Source organism: Pimephales promelas, chromosome 17 (genome assembly GCF_988280905.1).
Source record: "Pimephales promelas chromosome 17, fPimPro1.hap1.1, whole genome shotgun sequence".
NCBI lineage: Eukaryota > Metazoa > Chordata > Actinopteri > Cypriniformes > Leuciscidae > Pimephales > Pimephales promelas.
In genome coordinates, this window is record NC_142785.1 from 9,394,626 (window position 1) to 9,411,676 (window position 17,051).

General features: G+C 37.7%; 3 protein-coding genes across 10 annotated transcripts in view; 1 reads left to right on the forward strand and 2 right to left on the reverse strand.

Annotated features, from left to right (window-relative positions):
- The window catches only part of kcnj19b (potassium inwardly rectifying channel subfamily J member 19b), an 88,945-nt gene that overhangs the window by 43,911 nt on the left and 27,983 nt on the right, over positions 1-17,051 (forward strand). The window lies entirely within an intron of this gene.
- Positions 1-17,051, reverse strand: part of svild (supervillin d) — a 264,346-nt gene that overhangs the window by 6,711 nt on the left and 240,584 nt on the right. The window lies entirely within an intron of this gene.
- Positions 10,022-17,051, reverse strand: LOC148971460 (uncharacterized). The gene is made up of 2 exons (XM_089121889.1): positions 16,676-17,051; positions 10,022-16,244 (listed from the first exon to the last, which is right to left on the reverse strand). The coding sequence occupies exon 2, from the start codon at positions 12,044-12,046 to the stop codon at positions 10,853-10,855; it is 1,194 nt and encodes a 397-aa protein (XP_088978015.1). The 5' UTR covers positions 12,047-16,244; positions 16,676-17,051; the 3' UTR covers positions 10,022-10,852.

Sequence of the window (17,051 nt, forward strand, 5' to 3'; positions counted from 1 at the left end):
ACAAGAACAACAATCCTCCGCAGCCTAGACCGGTCTGAGCGCTTCAGGTACGCACTTTGATATGGGACACAGTTGTAGTTAGCAACAATTTGTTAATATTGTGACAATGGACTAACATTTTGTTACTTTAATTTTTAAAATAACCATTGGAGGAATGTAAGGAACTTCATACTGCGTTCGTATCGTATTCATGTACAAATGTGAAATAGGCCTAGCCTACTTTTTCCCTCACAGGACAGCAACATTTTACATTAAACTACACAAAAGTATATAGTTTAAATGTATCAACCTTGCAAACACTCAGAGACCCTTACAAAAATAATCAAATATCCAGTGTCACCAGGAGCTGCAGGCAGAAGAGGACGAGGAGTCAGGATTCCAACGTAGATAATGTTTATTAAGTTGGCTTGAGAAAGCCAACTTACTGAAATCCTATTTAAACTTATTATTATTAGTGTGAATGCTTCAAGCATTCACACTCTTGAAATCCAAATCTTTCTTATTAGTGTGAATGCTTCAAATCCAAATCTTTCTTATTATTATTCCGTATTCTTCCGTACGTTTTTCGGTCGCTTTCTTCTCCTCTCTACTTTGTGCTACAAAAACCATTCAAGTATCAAAATGTGCAGCTTTTCAAGGACATGTGTGCTATTACTTTTCTTTTTTATAACCTTTATAATTTTTAAATTATTAAACTTTTTGTGCATATTTTTTAACATGGAAGTCAATGGAGAATTCTTCAAATTCTGTTTTATGCTCCTTCTGCTTTCAAAGCCTACAACTTCTGCATACTTTCAGCTATTTCTGTCATTTAAACTTTAAAATGTTGAGAAATTTGTAAGCTATTAAAGTTGTATTCAACTTTTTGATATCTATTATACTTTTTTCACAATCTCTACTTTAGTCTCATGATGTTTTTCAACCCGTTTCTGAAATTATAATGGGAGTGAATGAGAGAGACTGTTCAGAGCTAGAGCACGTGCTAGAGTGAGCCAGCTTGAAACCTAATGCTAAAAAATAATTTTTAAATCGCTGGCCTGGCCACAATTTTCACTCTTTGGGCATAAAATTATACTTGAAACGTAGGTATTTTTGTTGTGGTTCCTCTCATGTGTTTAGTAAATCCATGGGACTTATAGTTTTTTCACTGTGTCCTTCCAAAGGACAAGAGTGACAGACATTCCTCCATTGACAGCAATTATAAATTCAGGTCAAACTTTTGTGATCAGAGCAATACAAACCAGTTTTTTAACTTGCCAAAGTGGTCCCTTTTTTAACTCTATCCACAAAAAAAATACATCACATCGTTCACAAAGGCCTTGTCTCGCTCACGGTCAGGTCATTTCGCCAATACAACCTATAGTTTTGTCTCTATTGAGGTTTGTTCGAGGCCAAGTATCAGCAATTTTGGCCTCTGTCTAAATAGGAAAGCTGATTGCACAGGTGATGCTGATTAGCAAAGATCAAAAGGAGGCACACATAATTGGTCCTGTGTTCTGATTGGTGGACAGTCACTCAGCTCTTTTCTGAAGGATACTACAAGTTTTTGTTGCATTTATGCCTCTACTTCTCCTGTTCTCCCTCTCTCTTCCCTCCTCTTCTCCTCCTCCAATCCTCTACTCCTCCTGTCCTCCTATTCTACCCTCCTTTCATAATCTCTTCTCCTTTCTACTCTTCCTTTTATCCTCTTCTATCCATCTGCCTGTCTTAACTATTTGACTTTCTGTGTTCAAATGATCTATCTATCTATGTATAGACTATGTATGTATCTATCTGTCTATCTATCTATCTATCTATCTATCTATCTATCTATCTATCTATCTATCTATCTATCTATCTATCTATCTATCTATCTATCTATCTATCTATCTATCTATCTATCTAATCCATCTATATTTCTAACTAATCTATCTTTCTTTCATTCTAGATAATCTATCTTTCTTTCTAACTATACTATCTTTCTTTCTAAATAATATTTTCTTTCTAGCTATACTATCTATCTTTCTAACTGATCTATCTTTCTTTCTTTCTAAATAATCTTTCTTTCTTTCTAACTATACTATCTGTCTTTCTTTCTAACCAATATATCTTTCCTTCTTTCTTTCTAACTAATCCTTTCTTTATTTCTAACTAATCATTTCTTTCTTTTTTCATCCTTTCAAATCCATCTTTCTTTCTAACTAATTCTTTCTTTCTTTCTTTCAAATTCATATTTCTTTCTTACTAATCATTGCTTTCTTTCTTTCTTTCATCTATCTATCATCTATTTTTCTTTCTTTCTTTCTTTTTTCTTTATTTCTAATAATCAATCTATCTTTCTTTCTTTCTTTCTTTCAAATTCATATTTCTTTCTTACTAATCCTTTCTTTCTTTCTTTCAAATCCATATTTCTTTCTAACTAATCTTTCTTTCTTTTTTTCTTTTTATCTTTCTTTCTTTCTTTCTTTCTTTCTTTCTTTCTTTCTTTCTTTCTATTTCTTTATTTTGAATAATCTATCTATCTATCTATCTATCTATCTATCTATCTATCTATCTATCTATCTATCTATCTATCTATCTATCTATCTATCTATCTATCTATCTATCTATCTATCTATCTATCTATCTATCTTTCTTTCTACCTAATCCATCTTTCTTTCTACCTAATCCATCTTTCTTTCTTCCTTTCTACCTAATCCTTCTTTCTTTCTTTCTTTCTTTCTTTCTTTCTTTCTTTCTTTCTTTCTTTCTTTCTTTCTTTCTTTCTTTCTTTCTAATAATCCATCCATCTATCTATCTATCTATCTATCTATCTATCTATCTATCTATCTATCTATCTATCTATCTATCTATCTATCAAATCCATCTTTCTTTCTAACTAACTAATCCTTTCTTTCTCACTAATTCTTTCTTTCTTTCTTTCTTTCAAATCCATCTTTTTTTCTAACTAATTCTTTCTTTCTTTCTAATCCATATTTCTTTCTTTCTTTCTTTCTAACTAATCCTTTCTTTCTTTCTCTCTCACTAATCCTTTCTTTCTTTCTCACTAATCCTTTCTTTCTTTCTTTTAAATCCATCTATCTATCTACAGTCTGTCTGTCTATCTATCTATCTATCTATCTATCTATCTATCTATCTATCTATCTATCTATCTATCTATCTATCTATCTATCTATCTATCTATCTATCTATCTATCTATCTATCTATCTATCTATCTATCTATCTATCTACCCCTGTCTTTCTTTACCTTTCTTTTTTGTACTCCTTTACTTCTCTACCTCTGTCTCTTTCTCTACCCCTATATTTCTTTACCTCTGTGTCTACATCTCTACCTCTCTTTACCTCTCTAAGTAAACTTGTAGTTTTCTACAATTTTTTGGATCTTGTTTTGCATTTCAGCTTATTAACCCCCTGAGCCCGACGGCGTCGTCGACGATGCCACACGTCACCTCCGATAAATGTTTACATAACTCGATGACAGATTTATCGATTTTCTTACCGTTTTTTCCAGCAGAAAGCTAACGAGCTAGCCATCACGGGGGTGTCTTTCGGGTCTTTCTAGCCTTTACAGAAGGTTTTCTATCCAGCCTGGAACTTGTGCTTCCTTTCAGAGGTTTTCAGCAATAAATCCAAACGCTTTATGTCAAACTTTGATAATCTTGAAGCCCATAATTCATAAATATTCGGTCATTTTTGCCGCTAGCTCGATGCTAGCGGACATCCTGGATATCACGTGATGTTTTCACGTGATGGTTTTTGACCAATTACAGGCTGATCCGTCGTAAACATTGGTGTGCGTCATTACGCATGAACCAAGCGCTGATATAGTGTAGAGAGATAGAGAGACTCACGGAGACGCGCGATTCACAGAGAAACACAGCGAAATGGACGTAAATAAAGCGCTGGTCTATTTTGGTGCATTGCAGGATGAAGGATTTTCAGGAGAACAGAGCTTTTTGACAGATGAGGAACTAGATTACCAGGATAGACCCAGCTGAAGTGCCATTTATTTATTTACTGTAAAAAAGTATTATAGTAGTATAAATGTATAAAAGAATAAAAAGAACATAATAAATAAAAGAATAAATAAAATAGAAATGCAAAACCTGTGATGTGGCCCTCTGTGTGATTGCTGATAGGAACTGTTTTGAGGCTTGGCACCAGTGAATTTCATGAGGCCCCAAACGCCTGGACTTCTTTTGGAAAAATGTCAATATGTTTTGTTCTGTACAAGTTATAATGTTTATTCCTGTGCTCCAGGACTCCAAAGACATGAACAAACTATTTTCCAGAGGAAAATTGCTTAGCTTTTATTTATTTGTGTGTGATTTCAATAAATAATTGAGTGATTCCATTTCCGATTTATTTTTTCATTTGTCTTTATGGTCCCATAACTTATTTTACATTCAGGTGACATCAATGTAACACAAATATGCTGAAAGTTCAATTTGTCCTGAAAAAAAAGAGGTGTGTCAATTGTCTGTGCACCAAAGGGTTGATATTTTACAAGCTTTTTTAGTAAATGACACCAGACGGAAAATTTATTGTAAAAATACCCTTAGGTCTCAGAGGGTTAAATGCATTTGAATTAAGCTTTTTTTTCTTTTTTGCTCTGTTTTGCTGTTGTTTGAACTGCAATATTTTTTTTTTTTTAAGCATTTAAGTTAAGCTTTTGAAGCATTCACACGCATATTCCGCAGGAAATGCAATTTTTCTAGTTATTATTCCGTATTCTTCCGTACGTTTTTCGGTCGCTTTCTTCTCCTCTCTACTTTGTGCTACAAAAACCATTCAAGTATCAAAATGTGCAGCTTTTCAAGGACATGTGTGCTATTACTTTTCTTTTTTATAACCTTTATAATTTTTAAATTATTAAACTTTTTGTGCATATTTTTTAACATGGAAGTCAATGGAGAATTCTTCAAATTCTGTTTTATGCTCCTTCTGCTTTCAAAGCCTACAACTTCTGCATACTTTCAGCTATTTCTGTCATTTAAACTTTAAAATGTTGAGAAATTTGTAAGCTATTAAAGTTGTATTCAACTTTTTGATATCTATTATACTTTTTTCACAATCTCTACTTTAGTCTCATGATGTTTTTCAACCCGTTTCTGAAATTATAATGGGAGTGAATGAGAGAGACTGTTCAGAGCTAGAGCACGTGCTAGAGTGAGCCAGCTTGAAACCTAATGCTAAAAAATAATTTTTAAATCGCTGGCCTGGCCACAATTTTCACTCTTTGGGCATAAAATTATACTTGAAACGTAGGTATTTTTGTTGTGGTTCCTCTCATGTGTTTAGTAAATCCCTGGGACTTATAGTTTGTTCACTGTGTCCTTCCAAAGGACAAGAGTGACAGACATTCCTCCATTGACAGCAATTATAAATTCAGGTCAAACTTTTGTGATCAGAGCAATACAAACCAGTTTTTTAACTTGCCAAAGTGGTCCCTTTTTTTAACTCTATCCACAAAAAAAATACATCACATCGTTCACAAAGGCCTTGTCTCGCTCACGGTCAGGTCATTTCGCCAATACAACCTATAGTTTTGTCTCTATTGAGGTTTGTTCGAGGCCAAGTATCAGCAATTTTGGCCTCTGTCTAAATAGGAAAGCTGATTGCACAGGTGATGCTGATTAGCAAAGATCAAAGGGAGACACACATAATTGGTCCTGTGTTCTGATTGGTGGACAGTCACTCAGCTCTTTTCTGAAGGATACTACAAGTTTTTGTTGCATTTATGCCTCTACTTCTCCTGTTCTCCCTCTCTCTTCCCTCCTCTTCTCCTCCTCCAATCCTCTACTCCTCCTGTCCTCCTATTCTACCCTCCTTTCATAATCTCTTCTCCTTTCTACTCTTCCTTTTATCCTCTTCTATCCATCTGCCTGTCTTAACTATTTGACTTTCTGTGTCCAAATGATCTATCTATCTATGTATAGACTATGTATGTATCTATCTGTGTATCTATCTATCTATCTATCTATCTATCTATCTATCTATCTATCTATCTATCTATCTAATCCATCTATATTTCTAACTAATCTATCTTTCTTTCATTCTAGATAATCTATCTTTCTTTCTAACTATACTATCTTTCTTTCTAAATAATCTTTTCTTTCTAGCTATACTATCTATCTTTCTAACTGATCTATCTTTCTTTCTTTCTAAATAATCTTTCTTTCTTTCTAACTATACTATCTGTCTTTCTTTCTAACCAATATATCTTTCCTTCTTTCTTTCTAACTAATCCTTTCTTTATTTCTAACTAATCATTTCTTTCTTTTTTCATCCTTTCAAATCCATCTTTCTTTCTAACTAATTCTTTCTTTCTTTCTTTCAAATTCATATTTCTTTCTTACTAATCATTGCTTTCTTTCTTTCTTTCATCTATCTATCATCTATTTTTCTTTCTTTCTTTTTTCTTTATTTCTAATAATCAATCTATCTATCTTTCTTTCTTTCTTTCAAATCCATATTTCTTTCTAACTAATCTTTCTTTCTTTTTTTCTTTTTATCTTTCTTTCTTTCTATTTCTTTATTTTGAATAATCTATCTATCTATCTATCTATCTATCTATCTATCTATCTATCTATCTATCTATCTATCTATCTATCTATCTATCTATCTTTCTTTCTACCTAATCCATCTTTCTTTCTTCCTTTCTACCTAATCCTTCTTTCTTTCTTTCTTTCTTTCTTTCTTTCTTTCTTTCTTTCTTTCTTTCTTTCTTTCTTTCTTTCTTTCTTTCTTTCTTTCTTTCTTTCTAATAATCCATCCATCCATCTATCTATCTATCTATCTATCTATCTATCTATCTATCTATCTATCTATCTATCTATCTATCTATCTATCTATCTATCTATCTATCTATCAAATCCATCTTTCTTTCTAACTAACTAATCCTTTCTTTCTCACTAATTCTTTCTTTCTTTCTTTCTTTCAAATCCATCTTTTTTTCTAACTAATTCTTTCTTTCTTTCTAATCCATATTTCTTTCTTTCTTTCTTTCTTTCTAACTAACTAATCCTTTCTTTCTTTCTCTCTCACTAATCCTTTCTTTCTTTCTCACTAATCCTTTCTTTCTTTCTTTTAAATCCATCTATCTATCTACAGTCTGTCTATCTATCTATCTATCTATCTATCTATCTATCTATCTATCTATCTATCTATCTATCTATCTATCTATCTATCTATCTATCTATCTATCTATCTATCTATCTATCTATCTATCTATCTATCTATCTATCTATCTATCTATCTACCTACCCCCTGTCTTTCTCTACCTTTCTTTTTTGTACTCCTTTACTTCTCTACCTCTGTCTCTTTCTCTACCCCTATATTTCTTTACCTCTGTGTCTACATCTCTACCTCTCTTTACCTCTCTAAGTAAACTTGTAGTTTTCTACAATTTTTTGGATCTTGTTTTGCATTTCAGCTTATTAAATGCATTTGAATTAAGCTTTTTTTTCTTTTTTGCTCTGTTTTGCTGTTGTTTGAACTGCAATATTTTTTTTTTTTTAAGCATTTAAGTTAAGCTTTTGAAGCATTCACACGCATATTCCGCAGGAAATGCAATTTTTCTAGTTCTTCTTATTTTTCTGACCCAAAATTTTCTGACTCTAACTCCTCCTAGAGCTTTAACTCTACAAACTCCAAACTCGGGTCAGACCTTCAGACTGTTCTGACTTAGTGTGCTATATCTTTTTAGACTGATTCGACTTTCAGATTTCTTAAAAATTAATATTAAAAATCATAAAAATCCCATTGACTTTCATTGCAGCCTGGTCAAATTGAGCCAAGACTACGGTGGCCCAATAGCGTACAACAAAAACTCAAATCTAAATTCCCTGAAGCCCTAGACTCAATTAAACTGCCATTCTATATGTACTAATGATCTATCTATCTATCTATCTATCTATCTATCTATCTATCTATCTATCTATCTATCTATCTATCTATCTATCTATCTATCTATCTATCTATCTATCTATCTATCTTTCTTTCTTTCTACCTAATCTTTCTTTCTTTCTTTCTTTCTTTCTTTCTTTCTTTCTTTCTTTCTTTCTTTCTTTCTGAATAATCTATCCATCTTTCTTTCTAACTAATCTATCCATCTTTCTTTCTAACAAATCTATCCATCTTTCTTTCTAACTAATCTATCCTTCTTTCTTTCTAACTAATCTATCCATCTTTCTAACAAATCTATCCATCTTTCTTTCTAACTAATCTATCGTTCTTTCTTTCTACCTAACTAATCTATCCATCTTTCTTTCTAACAAATCTATCCATCTTTCTTTCTAACTAATCTATCCTTCTTTCTTTCTAACTAATCTATCCATCTTTCTTTCTAACAAATCTATCCATCTTTCTTTCTAACAAATCTATCGTTCTTTCTTTCTACCTAACTAATCTATCCATATTTCTTTCTAACAAATCTATCCATCTTTCTTTCTAACAAATCTATCCATTTTTCTTTCTAACTAATCTATCCATCTTTCTTTCTACCTAACTAATCTATCCATCTTTCTTTCTAACAAATCTATCCATCTTTCTTTCTAACTAATCTATCCTTCTTTCTTTCTAACTAATCTATCCATCTTTCTTTCTAACAAATCTATCCATCTTTCTTTCTAACTAATCTATCCTTCTTTCTTTCTAACTAATCTATCCATCTTTCTTTCTAACTAATCTATCGTTCTTTCTTTCTACCTAACTAATCTATCCATCTTTCTTTCTAACAAATCTATCCATCTTTTTTTCTAACAAATCTATCCATCTTTCTTTCCAACAAATCTATCCATCTTTCTTTCTAACTAATCTATCCATCTTTCTTTCTAACTAATCTATCCATCTTTCTTTCTAACAAATCTATCCATCTTTCTTTCTAACTAATCTATCCATCTTTTTTCTAACTAATCTATCCATCTTTCTTTCTACTTAACTAATCTATCCATCTTTCTTTCTTTCTTTCTTTCTTTCTTTCTTTCTTTCTTTCTTTCTTTCTTTCTTTCTTTCTTGATGCTAATAACATGCTAATCATGCTAGCTTTCTGCTAATCATGCTAGCTTCTTGCTAAAAACATGCTAGCATGATGCTAGCTACATGCTAATCATGCTAGCATGATGCTAGCTACATGCTAATCATGTTAGCTAATTGCTAAAAACATGCTAGCATGATGCTAGCTACATGCTAATCATGCTAGCATGATGCTAGCTTCATGCTAATCATGCTAGCTTCTTGCTAGCAACATGCTAATCATGCTAGCATGATGCTAGCTACATGCTAATCATCCTAGCATGATGCTAGCTACATGCTAATCATGTTAGCTTCTTGCTAAAAACATGCTAGCATGATGCTAGTTACATGCTAATTATGTTAGCTTCTTGCTAAAAACATGCTAGCATGATGCTAGCTACATGCTAATCATGCTAGCATGATGCTAGCTACATGCTAGTCATGCTAGCTTCTTGCTAAAAACATGATAGCATGATGCTAGCAACATGCTAATCATGCTAGCATGATGCTAGCTACATGCTAATCATGCTCGCATGATGCTAGCTACATGCTAATCATGTTAGCTTCTTGCTAAAAACATGCTAGCATGATGCTAGCAACATGCTAATCATGCTAGCATGATGCTAGCTACATGCTAATCATGCTAGCTTCTTGCTAAAAACATGCTAGCATGATGCTAGCTACATGTTAATCATGCTAGCATGATGCTAGCTACATGCTAATCATGCTAGATTCTTGCTTAAAACATGCTAGCATGATGCTAGCAACATGCTAATCATGCTAGCATGATGCTAGCAACATGCTAATCATGCTAACATGATGCTAGATACATGCTTATCATGCTTGCTTCTTGCTAAAAACATGCTAGCATGATGCTAGCTACATGCTAATCATGCTAGCTTCTTGCTAAAAACATGCTAGCATGATGCTAGCAACATGCTAATCATGTTATTATGATGCTAGCTACATGCTAATCATGCTAACATGATGCTAGCTACATGTTAATCATGCTAGCTTCTTGCCAATAACATCTATCTATCTATCTATCTATCTATCTATCTATCTATCTATCTATCTTTCTTTCTAACTAATCTATCTTTCTAACTAATCTATCCATCTTTCTTTCTTTCTTTCTTTCTTTCTAATTCCATCTTTTTCCAACTTAATTCAAACTTCAAAATTCTTCAAACGCTCTGGTCCGGCTTTCTCAAGCCAACTTAAAGTTTGTGTCATCAAACTTTTTTTTCTAGTTCAATATACAAGTAAGAAGACAGGTAACAGGTACAACGCAGAGTAACATTCACAATGACCGACAAAGACTGAATGGAACAGAGGGGACTAAATACATGGAAGAATCAAACATAATGAGGTGCAAACAGGTGAAACAGATGAAACAACTCGCTAAACGGGAGGCTGATGAGGGAGTGAGTTCAGGACAGGTGTGCAGACGAGAGGATCATGGGAAGTGTAGTGTAGGAGACGCAGACAGAGCGGTGCAGACGAGACTGTGACAGAACTCCCCCCTCCCGGAAGGCGTGGCCTCACGCCGAAGAACAGAGGAGGGAGAGGGGACGATCTAAGGGCTGAGCGGGGCGTGGCCAGGGCGGAGCAGGTCGAGGGCGAGACCAGGGCGGAGCAGGCCGAGGGTGAGACCAGGGCGGAGCAGGCCGAGGGCGAGACCAGGGCGGAGCAGATGGAGGGAGGACCCCTGGTGGAGCCGATGGAGACGGGGGTGACAACACCAGGGGGCCGACTGACAGGGGCGGAGCAAGTGAGAGAGGAGACCAGGGAGACGCTGAGGGACCGACGAGACATGGTGATGATGAGGGACCAAGGGAACATGGAGACACCGCAGGCTCAGGTGACTGAAGTGATGACAGGGACACAGAGGGACACGGTGTGGACAGAGGGAGTGAGAGCTGAAGGGTGACTGGAGGGAGTGAGGAGTCCAACTGAACCGGGGGGGGGGGGGGTGAAATGAAAGGGCGAAGCCAGAGGATGAAAGTCCAGAGGTGAAGGAAGGATGACGAGGGACCGAAGGGAATCCGGGGGGACGAGGGAGCCTGGCTGAACTGGTGGACAGAGGGGCCATGGAGGAGCTGAGGGAGGTAAGAGCCACGGGGGATCAGATGGGACTAGGGGCCGAGGAAGAGTCCATGGAGAGGAGGTTGGAGGAAGAGACCGGGGATCCATTGACCAGGCTGGTTTCGGAGGGTTGGAAGGTAGAAGAGCCGAAGGGAGACAGATGAGAGGAGGCAGGAGAGGGAGGCTGGGTGGGATCCTGGTTTCAGGCTCCGGTTGGACGGTCTCAGGTGCAGGCTGGACGGTCTCTGGCGCTGGCTGGACGGTCTCTGGCGCTGGCTGGACGGGGCTGGATGGAACCAGCAGTGAGGAGATCTCGGGCTCGGCGGGGCTGGACAGAACCAGCGATAAAGAGAGCTCGGGCTCGGCGGGGCTGGACGGAACCAGCGATGAAGAGAGCTCGGGCTCGGCGGGGCTGGACGGAACCAGCGATGAGGAGAGCTCGGGCTCGGCGGGGCTGGACGGAACCAGCGATGAGGAGAGCTCGGGCTCGGCGGGGCTGGACGGAACCAGCGATGAAGAGAGCTCGGGCTCGGCGGGGCTGGACGGAACCAGCGATGAGGAGAGCTCGGGCTCGGCGGGGCTGGACGGAACCAGCGATGAGGAGAGCTTGGGCTTGGCGGGGCTGGATGGATCCAGCGATGAAGAGAGCTTGGGCTCGGCGGGGCTGGACGGAACCAGCGGAGAGGAGGGCTCGGGCGTTGGAGTGGGGCTGGTGACGTCGTCCACGGTGAAGGAAGATCCACAAGACACCAGCACCCACTCCACACAGGCGGCGAAATCCTCATCAGGACCGTTCCCTGGAAGGCGTGCCCGGGACCGCTCGCTGAGGCTGGCGATGTAGAATACACACAGCGAGCGGTCAGCATAGTGGGTGAGGCACGCCAACTCCAGAAAATCCCTGGTGTAGGATTCCAGGGAACGGTTTTCCTGTTCTAGGCAGAGGAGGGCTACGGCGGGAATGTCCATCTTTCGCTTTGGGTCGGTTGTTCTGTCACCGGGCGCTGCAGGCAGAAGAGGACTAGGAGTCAGGATTCCAACGAAGATAATGTTTATTCAATATACAGGTAAGAAGACTGGTAACTGGTACAACGCAGGGTAACATTCACAACGACCGACAAAGACTGAATGGAACAGAGGGGACTAAATACATGGAAGAATCAAACATAATGAGGTGCAAACAGGTGAAACAGATGAAACAACTCGCTAAACGGGAGGCTGATGAGGGAGTGAGTTCAGGTGTGCAGACGAGAGGATCATGGGAAGTGTAGTGTAGGAGACGCAGACAGAGCGGTGCAGATGTGACATCCAGAGCCATGAATTCTCTTTTATGTACACATTTAAAGTTGCATAAAATAATGAAATAATGAATAGGCCTAATAAAGAAATAATGTAAAATGTAGGCTATAATGTCTTTTTCGCGTTTCCACATAACAAATGAAGCACGCAATGGTAAATAGAGGGAATGCATTGACATGTGACTTTCCCGTGTGACAACCCCCCTCAGCCGAGTGGCAAAAATCTGCTGCGTGACTGGATTTAATAGGGGGAAACTGCGGAAATGCGACTAAATCGAACAATTTTATCAATTTAAACTAAATGTTGGACTCAATATAGTGTTCCTTACAACTTACTAAAGATCCAGTGATCCATGGATATTGACATGCAGCCAGGAATCGTGTTGCCTGACTTTTATGTTTGCCTGATTTCGACACCGGGGAAATAAAAGCAAGACCTAAACATAAAGCAAATTTGCCTGTGAACGCTTTATATAAATATAATATAGGTAGGTCTAAATCCGGGTGATCACTTATATCAGTGTTATATATAGCCTATATATATATATATATATATATATATATTTCATATCGTCCAGCCCTAAAACTTTATAAGTGTTTTTGGTCAGTGTTTATTAAAAAAAAACATCCAATAATGCAGAATATGCAATGATAAATATTTAATTGATGAGCTGTTAATGTATATAACAATAGAAAATGGTTTTACAGCTAAATTCAGCATATTGACACAAAATGATAACTTGCAAATCCACCTTTCGCTGACTGGAGTCCAGTTGTTTCTGTGAATTGCAGCGATTCATTTGCTCCTCTTTCCATAGCAGTCTGTAAAAATATACCTCCGATGTTTTGTCAAATCTAGTTGTAGGCCTACAGTCAATTGCAAAGCTCTTTCCCACTTTATTTGTGTGTGTTGTGTTTGTTTTTCACGGCATTCACGCTGAACACATATACAGCCGCTCAGTCTTTTTGCCACTCACTGTGAGGAACTGCAGGCACTCCGGCCGACGGTGACGTCACGCACATTCCCTCTATTAGTTAAGATGAATAAGAAAGAAAAAAAAGGAGAAAAAAAATAAAGGCTGCGACTGCGAAGGATGCAGCCTATACATACAGTCGGCAACGCGTCATAGTTGGGGGGCGTGGTCGGTGTGGGGGAAAGCAGCGCGACCATCGTATGTATTTGAATGACAAAAATGTCATATTGCGAGTCATTAACGCCTGCCGACTGGCAACGGTACATTGCAAAATGAACTGTAATTGGTTATGATTGCCCTTATTTAATTAAAAACTGTGTCAATGACCCAACCAAATGGCCGGAGGTGTCGTTTCCAGACTATTGTTATCTGGTTGAATCTCCAGGTAAGACAATGTGGTAGCTACCGGTAAAAGCCTATGATCAACTTGCGTATAAGTTACTATAAGTCCATAAAACCTTGTCACTAACCAATTGTACGTATGCTTCACTCCAAACTCTTATTGTTTTTTAAAGGGGTGATGAACTGAGAAATCAAATTTTCCTTGAGCTTTTGACATCTAAGAGGTCATCATATTATAAGAATCTCCTGTAAGTTTGAGAATTGAAAACATCCTTGTTAGTCCAATAAAAGCCTTTATTGACGCCAGCCTCTGAAAACGTCTCGTTTTTAAAAGTGTGAAACTATGACGTCGAAGGAGTTAAAACACCACCCCCGCAGAAGAAGATCAACGCCTACTTCAACAAGGCCGGTTTAGCCCCGCCCACCAATTCGCGTATTACACGCATAGCTAAGTAGCTACGTGCCTACCTCGTGATGACAAACCGGATCGTTCTACCGAGCAATACAGAATATTTTGCAGTGCCTGGTTGTGGAAGACAGTCGCTGCATAAGCTTCCTCTGGATTCCAATAGGACTTCATGGATAAATTTTATTTTTAATGACGTTCCAGCTGATGAGGGTAAAACATCGTCGTCTGTTCGCTTCATTTCACTGAGGATTGTTTTGTAAACAAGACTGGATTTGCAGACCGATTAAGAGTAAAGAACGGTGCTGTGCCGTCTATATTGATCTGACAGGAATTGTGCAACACACGGACTCTGGGTCGAACATGTGGGCGAATCCGGTTGCCATTTGACAACATTGGATGTTTTCCCCCACGTACACCGACGGGTGAGTTAAACTCATTATAATATGCAAAACTGTCATCCACTCGCAGCAATGGGCGTTTATTTCCAAGTCTTCAGTGCGACACGCCCATAAAAACCGACCGTTTTTCAGGAAGGCTCACAACTTGGGTACAAAATAGCCTATTACTTATTCATTTTGATGTTTTTGAATGCAAAAACCAAGCGAACGTCATAAATTGACCTCAGACAACAATATAATACAATTTAAAAAGCCAGTTCATGACCCCTTTAAACACAAAAGGCAGAACAGTTTCTGTCATTTTAGTGCTTGTCTGCATGAGGTAATCTGAGCTGCTAACACACACGCACACACACACACACACACACACACACATGAGGTGTTGAAGCTCTGCCCTCTGTGTTGGGAGCAGGAGCTAATTTGCATTTAAAGGGACACACAATGAAACAACACGTTTTTACTGACCCTCAAAAAGGCACAACTCTGTACAAAATGTATTGTGAGCTAAAACTTCACATACACACTCTGGGGATAACAGAGACCTATTTTACATATGTTATGCGATCTGGGAAAATCCACCACATGGTGAAATTTGACATATTACAGGTTTTGAGACCATGTTAAAGCTGGGTTCAAGCCTTTTCCAAATGTGTTATTAATTATTTTATAGTTTGTCTGTAACAAAAGTTATGGTTATCTGAAAGTTGGCTGATCGCTATGATTTTCAGAAACGGAATTTTGAGAAAAACAGGTTTAATTAACTGTCACGTCCTGCTAGCGGGATGACTGGCGCTCCTTTTTTATTGCCTTTTTTATATCACATATTTTAGTAATCATCATAGATTAGGTATCATTCGAAAGCTTACGAATTCAAAATTCATCCTGTGCAAACCGTTTTGAAATTGGATGAGTGAGAGGCGAGCAAGATCTTTTAAGTGAGCAGCTTCAGTTCAAACTCTGTTGTTCTCTTGTGCTCCGCATCACAACACACGATAACGCTGGATAAAAATAAATAAATAAAAATTTGCGGGCTGTTGTAGTTCACCCAGGACTGGACTTTATTCTGTTATGTGGTTTATTTTGATAGGTGAACTGTCTTTGTAGTGTTAAGAGAAGGAGAGCTAAAAGGGAGATATTGTGTTTTGCCCCTCTGCTGCGCCATGCATGTTCTTAAAGAGAAACACAGTCTTTTCAGCTGGCCATTATAAATCGCTATTTTTCTGCCCTAAACTAGTGAATTTTCCCAAGATATATTCAGAGATGATAAACAAGATGTTATAGAATAATAATTTAATAAAAACCCAATTTTGACAAAAAAAAAAAAAAACCAAAAAAACCTGACATTCAATCTATATTTAGACCTTACTGAAAATGACTGAATTATTATGCGATCTCATTCACTGCTTTTAGAATCTTTACAATATATATATATATATATATATATTAACATTTTAATGACCATATATTTATTGAACAAAAACATTCTTTTATTTATCAAAATAAACAGAAAATAGTGAATAGTGCAAACTTTGCTAAAGTGATTGTTTTCAACAAGTACTTAGACATTAAAAACATATTATTTTAGCTAAAGTATTTGTATCAACTGTGTGCCTTTTAGACATTAGTATAATAATATAATAAAAGACAGTCACAGAAAAATAAGTTGTGAAAGGGTAAATAAACCCCAAGCAGATGAACGCCATTGTTTGCTAACAATTGTGATGCATGGCAGAGTTTTACAGGGGTCTTTGTGTAACCCCTCACACCCGGGTCCAACTCATCCCGCTCCAAGCGGGCCTCAAACCCGGGTCTCCGGCTTGAGAGTCGGACGCTCTAGCAAGGAGGCTAAAGACTGCAGCCTCTAGCGTCTGTCGCTGGAGCGCCTATTGAGATCGGGGAGTGAGGTTTACTCGCACAGCAACTACTAGCTGGCCTCCGTTACACTCACCCCCCTAAACCTCACTCTCATCCGGGTCACGTCACCAATGTAACCCCTCACACCCGGGTCCAACTCATCCCGCTCCAAGCGGGCCTCGAACCCGGGTCTCCGGCGTGAGAGTCGGACGCTCTAGCAAGGAGGCTAAAGACTGCAGCCTCTAGCGTCTGTCGCTAGAGCGCCTATTGAGATCGGGGAGTGAGGTTTACTCGCACAGCAACTACTAGCTGGCCTCCGTTACATTTGTTCATTTCATGGTTCTGAAAATAACTGCTGACAGGTTGCCACTGTGATTTTTTCAAACTATAGTTTTAAATAGTTTTAAACTATTCTATATTGTAGTAGCCTGCGTGGAACAATATATTCATTCTTATATCAGCAACTATAATCTGCCATGTTCTAAAACTGTCATTTTTTTATTTATAATTTTAAATTGGATGATGCTGTTTGGTTAGTGTTTAACAGCAGTTTTGTCTTTCTTCTGTCATTCTACACTAATTGAATGGATATTTTCACGCAATATTGTTAGATTGCATGACATCATCTGAACTTGCAATACCTGGGCTTTTAGTTATTTGATATCACTGGTAAAGGGCATGTGTGAGCCTCATTTTATA